General features: G+C 55.2%; 1 protein-coding gene across 1 annotated transcript in view; it reads right to left on the minus strand.

Annotated features, from left to right (window-relative positions):
* Positions 1-1,988: 1,988 nt before the first annotated feature.
* GNA12 (G protein subunit alpha 12) overlaps positions 1,989-12,072 on the minus strand; it is a 105,251-nt gene continuing 95,167 nt past the window's right edge. Inside the window, exons 3-4 of the mRNA XM_045813238.2 lie at positions 6,246-6,296; positions 1,989-4,740 (exon numbers count right to left, since the gene is read on the minus strand). Coding sequence (XP_045669194.1) covers positions 4,171-4,740; positions 6,246-6,296 — 621 coding nt within the window. The 3' untranslated portion in view covers positions 1,989-4,170. The remainder of the gene's footprint in view (positions 4,741-6,245; positions 6,297-12,072) is intronic.

Consider the following 12,072-nt stretch of genomic DNA (forward strand, 5'->3'; position numbering starts at 1 on the left):
GAAGAGCAGCCACATGGAGACCAAATCCATCTATCTCAACACGCCATCCGAACACCACGGAGCAAGTGGCCTCCAAGTTCGAGCGCCCTGACGTCCTTCCCCGGCGGAAGGCAGGAGCCGGACCACGCAGCGAGACTATGGCAGCAGCAGGGGCTCCGCCCACGGCCACCGCCTGAGCTTCGACCCTCACCCTTCCCCAAGCCTGGGCGCCAACCCGCACATCGCATGCCCGGAAGCACTGTGACCCGGCAGCTGCCAAGCTGGTGAACCGTCTCCATGAACCGAGCAAGTTCCTTTTCTTGGGGGACCTGACCCCTTGCCAGGGCCCAGCAGTGCCTCGTGAATAACACCGGAGCCCAATGTCCCCAGACTGGGGCTCTCGGCCCCCTGAGCTGCAGGCCCACCACCACCTCCCACCCGGACTGGTGGCCCCAAAGCCAAGTCAGCGACGCACAGAAACATGCGCACCAGCTCCCTCAGCTTCCAGGGATCGCTTCAGAACGAGGCCGCTGACGCACATCTGACATACCTTATGGAGAAGGTGGGACCAAATATTGGAGACAGCCCAGGGCTGGGACAGCCTCAGCCAGAACCCTCTCTCCAAACCCACCACTGCTTCCTCGAGGCGGGCTGCTGGTCACAGCGAGGGCCAGAGTTGGTGGCCTTTAGTTAGATTGTGACACCGAATTCTCACTGAGCAAAGCCCAGAATCCAGCCTGGGAGAAAGCCTCTGGGATCTCCGTCTACCTTGGTGGCCCTCAGCCCTGGCTGCACAGTGAGATCGCCAGGAGCTTGGGAATCCGCTAGGACCAAGTTCCTACCGGACAGGCCCTGCCTGGGCGGCTCAGCCCGGGGCCTCCACAAAGCTCCTCGGGGGTCTGACTGTGGCACCTCTCCCGTCTGGCGTGGACACGTGCTGAGATTGGAACCCTAACAGCTCAGCCCACAGCCCTGGGGTAACGCAGAGCACGTGACATGCTCATCACTGGCGTTTTCCCAGAGGGGATTCTGCCCCTCCCACACATAAACATGCACCGCAGTGCTCCCCGCCCGGGCCACGGCCACTGGGCAGCACCCGCATGCCTCTTTCTGGAAAAGACCACAGTGTGACGAACCACGTCCGTGGCTAGGAGTCACTCATGCTTCGAGCAGCAGTGGCTGGGATGAGAACCTTGGGGGTCAGGACGGCAGACTCCCCACCTGCCCCTCCCTCTGGTGCCCTCTCGTCGCAGGGCTTAGGCCGTGTCGAGTGTCCATCAGCAGGCCCTTCTCCTCGCACTCTTAGACCACAGAGCCGCGCTCGGGGCCTCCCCTCCCCACACCACGTGAGGGCCGTACACGCACGTGCACACGCATTCACACATGTATGCACACACTCGTCTCTGTGTACAATACACTTTTATCAGCTTGGAAGTCATGTTTCAGATGCTCTTACGGAAAGCAGTACTCGTGACGGTTCTGCGTTGTCACTTTCAGAAATAAAAGCCGACGATCAGCTGGTGAACCTTCAAGTACAGTTAGGGTCGTTGGGCTCTGATTTTGGGGACCGAAAATCTGACTTAGTGGCTGGGTTTGAATGTGGAGGATAGATGTTAATGAACGCCCAGAGAGCAAAGGTGGTTGTCACCACACCGGACCCTCCAGCCAAGGCTCGCGGGGTGCAAAGCGGGAGCCGTGCACTCACTGCGCGCCTTTCTCCCACGAGTCCCACCGAGTCCGTGTCTGCCTGTCCCCAGGAGGCCCGAGCAAGGCAATCCTAACTAAGAACCTTGTGTTGAGAGAATTTTGGATCTTGGAGTTAAAATAACCTGACTTACTTTTCTTTTATCCAAGGAGTAAAAAAAGTTACAATACGGATACTGGAGATCCCTGCACGTCACAAGGCTGAACGCAAAGGCTCGGAGGTCGTTTCTCTACAAACACAGAAGCATCTCGGGGAAAAGCCGACACACATCCCTCTACATAAACAGTGTAGCTACGAAGGAAGATCTTATTCTGAGGAAGTTTATTGTTACATTTTTGCAGTAATAGATGAGGCACGACTATCTCCTGCTTCTCCAACACTCGATAAAAAAGACAATAATCAAGGATAACAGTGAGATTAAAATAAAAAACACAAAAGCCGAAGGTTTTGGAGACGAAACAACTACAGTCTATGTGTGGGAAAGCCGTGAATGCTTTCAGTTGAGCCTTGCAAATACTTTCCTTTCCCGATTCCGACGAAGCCCAGAACTTTGAGCCGGGGCCTTTAGAGACCCCCACCCAACCCACCCAGGCACCCAGGCCGTGGCACCTGCCCTGCTCCCCACGCGGCTCAGTGCGCAGCCCCAGCCTCTCCTGCTCGCGTGCTTCCGCTCCGAGGTTAAAGGGGATGGAGCACGCGTGCACACGGCTGGCAGAGCCCGGCCCAAGGCGCCCTGAGCAGTGTGGCCAGTGGCCGGGGCCAGGATGGCGGCCCCCCCCCGGCGAGTGGCAGCTGGTGAGGTCCCGACAGTGACTGGCGTGGCGGGCCCGCCACACTGGGGCCCGGGCTGGAAGGACCCCGGACTGCGTTGAGGGAGCCTGCCAAGAGTGCTCCTTTTCCTTTAAGCCACGGTCATCAGCACTGACCCTGGGTCACATCCTTCGGTTTATGAGAAGCCCCAGGAAGCAGTACAAAAACAGCAACGTTTTTTCCCAGCCAAAAAACCCAAAACCCCAACAAACATGGACACAAAGCCTTGAGCACCAAGAGAGAAAGAATTTCATGTTGTCTCCTCATTAAGAACACTGATAAGAAGGGTGACTCAGAAGCAGGTTGGGCTCCCTTTCCTTCTGGGTCAGCATCTGCCACAAGATTCATGTTTATCTTGCTGGCTGGAAAGGAGCCAGGAGGGAGATGTGAAAGGGACGCAGGATCAGGAACAGGGTGGCCTTGGGACGGGGGCCTCACACGCGTTCCTCGGCTACAGTAATGGCCTGGTGCCAGTTAGAGGAAGCTCTTTTTGCTCCCTTTTCAGTGCTGGGGAAAGTGCCAACACACCGGACAGACCTTCCTAGGAGAGGAACACATGGCGGGACCAGCTGGGGATGCAGTGTACTGACAGCCAGGGAGAGACCCCTGCACAAAGGTAAGCGGGCAAGTGCACAGAGGGGGACATTTGTCCGCCCGTGTCCACACTCACGGGCTTGGGCAGCTTCTCCCGCACGAGAGCTATGTCCGGTAGTGTTTGCTGGTGACGTGTGTACACGAACGGAAGCAGGAGACCTCGGTAAGAATCAAGACTTCAAGCAGAGCTGCGAGTGGGGACCGGCTGTCCAAAGGCATCGGGTGGTGGCAGTGTGCAGAAACTCTGCGAGTCTGGGCTTTCTGAAAGGTCAGCTGCGGCATTCCCAGAGGCTCTGCTAGGACTCCTGCCAGTGTCAGAAGCCCCGAGAGGAAGAGGAAGCGCTCCAGTACCTTCCAAAAGAAGGGAACGTGGGTGCAGCCCAGTGCAGGTGTCAGAAGAGGACTTGCAAGAACAGTCACCTGCAAGGCCTGGGGGAGGGAGGGCGGGTGCGCGTAACAGGCACGCCCACTGCCGGCACACTGGCCGTGGGGCGTTAAGGCAAGCCCACGCCCACCTCTAAAGCTGGGGGCCCCTGGCCTGATCTTGTGCGCCTGGATCAGGGTCTCGCAAGGAACCGGAACCAGGGCTCTACAAGGCCACGCGCGCTTTGGGAGATGGAGCGGAAGCACCCGATCTCCCGCAGACCACCGTGAGGCAAAGCGCTGAGGTCTGTCTCACGGAAGACTCGCACGTTACAGGAAAAGCCATCTGCAAGGCCAGCTGGTTTGTGTTGTCGTTACAGAGTGTGTGCGTGCACGTGCACACCGGCCGCTCACACACAATCCTCGATTAAACTGTGTCAGAGAAGGAATATAGTTTCTGTAGAGAGAGAGAAAGCTGTGTTACTAGGTATTACGCATTAATACCAAAGTGACCCCTTGGATTCTCAGTAGTTTGACTACGCCCCGGGTTCAGTAGCTAACGTCCGAGCGTCCATGTTCCCGGGCCTGGAGCACGGCGGTGTGGCCAGCGTGGCGGCTGGGCGACGGCGGCATGGATCCGAGAAGCCCCCTGCAGGCCCGGGGAGGTGTGACCAGCGGCCGCTGAGGCGGCCACGGATGACAGAGAGGGGCGTCCTCTCTCACTGCAGCATGATGTCCTTCAGATTCTCCTGCAGGATGGTGTCCTTCACAGCATGGAACACGAAGCGGATGTTCTCCGTGTCTATGGCGGTGGTGAAGTGGTGGAACAGCGGCTTGCTACGGTTCCGTCTCTTCCGGTCGAAGCACTGGACCAAGTAGCGCTGCACGTCCTCCAGCCTGTGCGGGTCACCCTTGAAGTCTGGGAAGTGCTTCTTGATGCTCACGGTCTTGACCTTCTCCACCAGGAGGTCCATCTTGTTGAGGAAGAGGATTATGGAGACGTTGAAGAAGAGCTTGTTGTTGACTATGGTCTCAAAGATGTTCATGGACTCCACCAGCCGGTTGGTGCGCCTGTCCTCCATGAGAACCTGGTCGTACTCGCTGGAGGACACCATGAACAGGATCGACGTGATCCCGTCAAAGCACTGGAACCACTTCTGGCGCTGGGACCTCTGGCCACCCACGTCCACCATCTTAAAAGGGATTTTTTTAATAACGAAGTCATGTTCCACAATGCCCTTGGTGGCTTTCCGCGCCAGCAGGATATCCTGCTTGCTAGGAAAGTAATTCTGTAAAATATGGGAGAAGGGAGAAGTTTAGCAGGAGAAGAACCCGGGAAAATAAGGATCAAGAGTCCGACAGAGTTGGGTGAGAAGCTGAACCAAACACCAAAAGCCACTTCCATCTGTGCAATCAGACGCTGGCCACGGAACAGGAAGCGAAGGCAAGAAGCAGCTCGTTTCAAGCGAACAGAGGCTCCCGGCGTGAGGCAGGTGGCCGGAACCCCCGCTGTCCGCCGCAGCCAGAAACCTCACCCGTGTCCCTGTCCACAGGGCGCTGACCTCCGGGTCTGTTTCGCCCACAGCCACCTCCTTACTTTTCTGACTTCCAGAACATGTGTGTTTCCAAACCTTACTGTGAACTAATTTAATCTAGGTTTGCAATGCTGGTTAGAGCTCGTCTGCAATACACTTGATACATCACTCCGGGAAGTCTTCGGCAAGCCTGGCACTGCCCAGTTCAAACCCTCCAGGACCGTGGTGCACAATCACGCGGGCAGCAGCCCCACCAGAAACCAAACAGGGACGACGAGGCCTCTGGGTCCAGGGCCTGTTCACAGGGGTGAGAGGGACAGAGAGGTTTCCTTGCTAACACTTCAGGGAGGGGACAGCGAGCCGCATGTGAGGCCCCCATGCAGGAATGATCCAGCTACTCTGACACGTAAACGGGGCAAAAAAGGAAAGACGAGGGAGAAACCTACAGAGTAGAAGACATCTGAGTGACATGGCCCGACTGTGAAGGACGGGCCTTATGAGGGCGCGGATTCCAACTGCCAAACAAGCCACACACACGGGGAAACGCTAATGAGACAGCCGGGCAGATCCCCGAGCGGACTGGACGTGGGTCTATACTGAGGAAGGCTGCGGACGTCTTAGGAGCAAGCATCGTGGGCAGGATTCCGGAGCCCTGTTACTGTGAAATGACGCGAGGATGCGTGTGCTCCTGGGAGGGGGGCCGGCCTGAGGGCTCATCTGACGATTTGTCCTTGTGTGCGTGTTTTTTTTTTTTTTTAATTTAATTTATTTATTTGACAGAGACAGCCAGCGAGGGAGGGAACAGAAGCAGGGGGAGTGGGAGAGGAAGAAGCAGGCTCACAGCAGAGGAGCCTGATGTGGGGCTTGATCCCGGAACGCTGGGATCACGCCCTGAGCCGAAGGCAGACGCGTAATGACTGAGCCACCCAGGCGCCCCTGTGTGCGTGTGTTTCTCAGCATAAAACGTTAAAGGAAATGCTCTGTTCACTAAAGAATCCCTGCGTCCTTCGTGGTATTCAGACTGAGAATGTGAGGAGGAGGAAATGCTCACGCCACGCACTGACGTTCCCTCCGCCCTGACATGGAGTCGGGAGCTGAGTGAGAGCAAGACATCACAGCCCCAACCACAGTCATTGGAGGTGGGGTGTGGGGCGCCCAGGGATGGTGTGCACACCTGCCTGAGGGGAGCTGCTGGGGCCTCCACGCACACGCTTCCTAACCCTGGCTCGCGGCTCTTGGCGGGGGGGGTCTGTACTCACCAGCTGGCCGATCCGGTCCAAGTTATCCAGAAAGTACTTCACCGACTCACCCTGTCACAGAGGAAAAACATGCAGGGCTCAGTCTTGGTGGAGAACCCTGGTGTGGCCACTAGGAGATCATAACAGAATCACACGAGTATTATTCTGCCTCCATATAAATGGGAAGTCAGACTAAGAATGTACAGACATTTTTATTTTTTATTTTTATTTTTTTTTTAAAGATTTTATTTATTTATGTGACAGAGAGACAGCCAGCGAGAGAGGGAACACAGCAGGGGGAGTGGGAGAGGAAGAAGCAGGCTCCTAGCAGAGGAGCCCGATGTGGGACTCGATCCCGGTACGCCGGGATCACGCCCTGAGCCGAAGGCAGACGCTTTAACGACTGCGCTACCCAGGCGCCCCTAGACATTTTTAAAAATTAAAAACACAGTTGAAAATATTTTTAAATGCAGTTTCTCTAGGATTCAAATTCAGACCGTGTTTTCAAAGCACCCGGGGTGAGTCTGGTGACCCCTCCGACTGGGCTAACTCCTTTCCAGGCGCGCACACTGGCCTGCTCCCCAGCCAGAAGCTTGCGTTAGGACCCCGTGAGCAGTCCTGCTTGGACAGAGATGGCCCAGGGCACCGCACAGGTGGTCTCTAGAAAGGGTGAATCTTCAACAACAGACACGTGACCACACACCTAACAGATTCCAGAAACGGGCCTAACATTCTACTGCTTCTCCTCATGTCTGCACGACCTGCTTTGCAGCCTAGAACGAGGACAACCTTCAGTCTGGATCCCTGCGGTGGAAGAGTGAACCTGTCACCCCTGGATGTTCTCCACTCTGAACGCCGATACAGACACCGGTCTCCAGAGAACGGGCACCTTACGATCACCCAGGACCCTGTTTCAGGAGAAGCGTTTAGAGGGTGTTCAAACACTGACTGACGGGAGCGGAACAGAGGAAGGGGGGAACGCACAGGCGTGGCGATTTTCCCTCAAGAAGCAGAATGCAGACAATTCAGCACGCCGCACGCACACGGAGCAAACAGCTTCCCACAGGCTTCCGAGGGAGCCTCCCTGGGGCAGACAGGCCACCGGATGGCGCTGGGTTGCATGGACTCCCTTACGCAGGCCTGGGGACAGTCACCCCGGGGAAGCCCACGTCCGTCTGCGTCACACAGAAGTGTGCAGGTGGCAGGCTGACACTCTAGACTGTCATGGAGGAGACCACTGGAAAGGTGCGGGAGGACGGCTCGAGCCTGGGACTTTATATAAAATAATACAGAAAACAGAAGAAAATGACAGGAGTAGCCAGCTCCTGACCTGAGTTCTCCCCCAGTCGGTCTCCAACAGGCCCAAACGAGGACAGTAAGGAGTCAGCTTCCTTCCGTGGGAGTCAGCTATCCCATTTTACGACGACGGCCTTTTGGAGGATTGACAACAGCGTGTTTTTCAGGGGCACAGAAACACGCATCACACACACTCCGGCACAGAGGAGGATTCACAAATGCAGTGCTCCTGAAGGGCAGGGTGCGGTGGGCACAGTCTGCGCTCTGCTCTAGGGACACACAGGCGGGAGAGACGGCGCCCGGGGCTGCAGGACGGAAACCTCGCTCCCCAGCACCCCACCTCTGCCACTCTGCCGGCCGCACCCTTCGGCATCTCTCCGCCTCTGACACCAGCTTGGGCGTGGGGTCAGCGCTCTCCACAGGGTGAGGCAGCGGGTCCGCGAAGGGGCCAAGACAACAAACCCATCCGATTCATGACACCCCCACAACCCTCTCTCAGCCCCCACTGCCTCCCATTCAGGGACTCTGGAGGTGCAGGGAAGCCGATGAACACTCCAGTGGTCTGCACACCGGGAGGCCAGCTGGTGGCGGCCCCTCACAGCCCAGGCCACCCTGGGCCACTCGAAGGCATGTGGTGGTGCCAGGCGGAAAGAGAGTAGGATATGCTCCGCTCACAGGGGTTTTGGTTTGGTATAAAGTCACAGCAACGCCGATGCCCCGGCCGACGTCCCGTCACCACGGCATGACAACTGTCCCGGGGAGACGGTGAGACGTGTGTGCTCACCCCAACAGTACAGGTGTGAAAGGAAAAGTGCCCCCAAGGACACAATTAATGATGAGCTAAGTATAAAGTATTAAAAAGAAGAGAAAGTTATATGTCTCAGTTTGAATGGAAAGATCCTTAGTGAGCTTGAAATCAGGCTCACCCCACCTGCACTCCAAATGTTAGCATCCTTTCACTCCTTCGAAGGTACAAGATTTATCTGGGGCTCTCTGCCACCGCCTCCATGCTCTGGGGGGGTTGGCGCATGAGGAGGGGGAACGCAGTTTCGTGCCAGCCTGCCCCTTCTCGGTGCTAACTCGTGGGTCCACGCGCAAGCTGCTCTGGAGCTCTCTGTCCCGGGGGGAAGAGGAGAATCAGCTCGTTCCAACCCCAAGGAGTTGCTGAGCTCCACACTCCGTGGCCGCTCCAGGCTGAGCGGGAACCGTGGTTCAGACACTGTGGTTTACCGTCAGGGACTGAAGCGTCCGCCATCGGATTTGACACACAGCCTACGGAACGATCATCTGCACGGGGTTCACGGTTCCCAGAGCACCAGCTCCTTAAAATGTCCAGGTTCAAATTCTGATAGACTTCCAACACTGGGAGATGGAGTCATGTCCTCAGAGAAACGGCAAGTGGCAGGAACTAAGGTGCCACCGTGGAATGAACCAGTCAGCACCTGCTGCAGACGGACTGTTGCCCCCCACCCACAATCATGTGCTGAAACCTAGCTCCTAGGGCCATGGCATCAGGCAGCTGGGCATAGTGGGGTGGTGCCCCCGTGAACGGGGTCAGTGCCCTTATAAAAGAGACCCCAGGGTGCTTCTCCTGCCTCCTGTGTCGTGAGGACACAGCAAGGAGATGCTTCCAGGAACCAGGAGGGTCTCTCACCAGACCCCCAGTCTGTGGGCACCCTGACCTTGGGCTTTCCAGCTTTCAGAATCTCTCTCACAATCATAGACTAGGTATGTTTGTCAGCAGACCAAACAGACGATGGCACTTTGACAAAAAGAGTATCACATGTGGCGAAACAGTCCTGGGGTCCTCTCAATGGCCACTGCAGTCACATGGTCTGACGAGAAAGAGTACACGAGAAATGGGTTCTTTATAACCCTCCTTGGTCTTTAATAACACCTTGGGTCCATGGAGTAGACAAGACAAAAACTCATTAGGATGTGCTCAGAGGCCACTAGGCACAGGCTTGACATCAGACTGCCTTCCTGACCAACTCCCAGGAAAACGGGCATTTTTATTACCAGCAGCTGGACGGGTCTGGGGGTGCTGGTGGTGGAGAAGAGGGCCGATCAGTTTCAAGCAGCAGCGGGTCTTTTGGGGGTACCTGCAATTGTGCCACAGAAGGGCGAACGTGGCCGAAGGCAGTGGGCAGGGCGTGGACAGAGCACACCCATAAAGAGAATGAGCTTTTTGGCAAACGGATTCTACTTGACGTCTTCCCTGGGAGCAACCAGCACCCACGCCTGCCGCAGACGAATCACATGGAGCAGGCTCACTGCGGCTTCGCAGTTCCTGTCCCCAGCACCAGACACACCCTCCTGCACACCCATCCGTCCACGTGCTGGCGGTCCCTCCATTATGAGCCAGCCCCGTCAGTGGATACCTCGTGTGCCTCATCCAGCTAATTCAAGACCGCGAGAGAACAGACTCGGCTCTTTCAGCACCGCACGAGACCAGGCCTTCAAGATCAATATCCAGGCCGACTGGTCACACCTGTTTTCCTGCCAGCAATGACACCCTTCAATTCCTGGCACTTCCTGCCAGTGCCGCAGGCTGATGGGCGCGTGGTGGAGGCGAGTGTGTGAGCAGCGCCCGCCGCCACTGACAACGGCGGGTGTTAAGATGGGGACGGGGACACCAAGGGAGGGCGGTTACAAAGAGAACACGAGTCTACACTTGGGGCTGGTGCCCTTCCGGTTTGAAATCCTATCTCCGCGCACATGAGGTGTTCCTATAGTTCCCAGACCCTGTGAAGTTGGTGTGTATTCTAAAATGGGGTCAGTCGCATGGGACAGAGACACAGGCTTGTCAATGGTGAGCTAGAGGACTCCGAAGCTTACTTCAGTTGTTTAAACATAACAAATTACAAACAAAAATTTTAAAACTGTTGTATATTAGAAACAACAACAGAGTATTCCAAAGGTCAGATTTTCATTTCTATAACTTAATATCAAATTTTTTTTTTAAAAGATTTTATTTATTTATTTGACAGAGATAGAGACAGCCAGCGAGAGAGGGAACACAAGCAGGGGGAGTGGGAGAGGAAGAAGCAGGCTCATAGCGGAGGAGCCTGATGTGGGGCTCGATCCCATAACGCCAGGATCACGCCCTGAGCCGAAGGCAGACGCTTAACCGCTGTGCCACCCAGGCGCCCCCAAACTTAATATCAAATTTAAGACATAACGTTGGCTTAATAGATATGCTAACCAAACAACAAGTTTGAATAGAGAACTTCTACAAATAATTGAAAAAGATTATCTAACTCCCAAAAGGAAACCCTCATCCTGAATTCAGGTTTTGCCAATACCTATGACATCTCACTGGGGTTTTGTGAGAGTAAATGATATCACAGCTGTGGAAGTATTCTGGAAAAAGATAAAGGATCATATTAATACACATCATAGAAACAGAGATTCTCAAATTTTACTCTGGGTGCCTGTAAACTGCTAATTTGTGACCCTAAGATATTAGGTACAAGACTCACCGTACCATCTATGATACCAAAAGCCAGGGAAGATCCCACGTGCCCACAGACAGAAGGAAGGCTGGCTGGACAAAGCGCGGCATCTTCACGCGGGGAGTCAGACACAGCTGTGGACGGCGGACGGCTGGCACGCGGCTACGTGAGAGGAGGAGGGCGAAACAGAGTCTCCCTGTCTATAAGAAGTGGTGGGGAAGTTAAAACAGTTGCTATTTGCCTATATTTAAGAAAGGAGACGCAAAGATAAACCAGCAACAGATAAAAATGATGAGGTACGGGAAAGGGGAGAACAGGGGAGGAGGCACAAGGGCAGGAGCTAGATGTCTTGAAATGTATTTTGACTTTGGAACCATGCAGATATCTTACATAATTAAAAACAAAATTTATTAAAATATCAACCCCTCAAAGTGGAAACCAAACCACAACAAATGAGGCTCACAGTGTGTCCAGTGGGGGCAGAGCCCGGGACGCTGGCGGCCTCGCACTTCTGCCCCAGGACGCGCAGGTGCGGGGGAAGCTGGCCTAAGGCTGGCTCATGCTGGCGGTCCTGCCTTGCCATACGGATGTCCCCGTGCTTGTGAAGTCCCCCACCCCAGTTCCCAGGGACAGCCGCTCCCTCCCATCCATGATTAAGACCCCAGGAAAAGGTCAAGAGTGGGTGTTCTATAGTGCCAGGCCCCTCTCATCTGCGATTTTTTTCTTCAACTGAAGTCAAATTCACACAACATAAAATTAACCATTTAAAGGTGTGTACAGGGGCACCTGGCTGGCTCAATCAGTGGAGCACGTGACTCTTGATCCTGGGGTTGTGGGTTCGAGCCCCACATTGGGTGGAGAGATTACTTAATAAAACATAAAAAAAAAAAATCCTGAAAAGAAAGTGTATGTAACACAGTGGCATGTAGTGTATTCAGTGATGTGCAACCGCCAGCTCTGCCTTGTCTGAAGAAAACACTGTTGTCACCCCCAAGGGCACTCCCGTGCCCAGCAGCAGTGACTCCCCTGTTCCAGCCGGCATCACGCGCTCACGGTTCACCCATGTCGCAGCAGCTGTGCGTGCCCCACTCCTTTCT

The sequence above is a fragment of the Ursus americanus genome, chromosome 2 (assembly GCF_024610735.1).
Source record: "Ursus americanus isolate L20-20 chromosome 2, mUrsAme1.1.p, whole genome shotgun sequence".
Taxonomy (NCBI): domain Eukaryota; kingdom Metazoa; phylum Chordata; class Mammalia; order Carnivora; family Ursidae; genus Ursus; species Ursus americanus.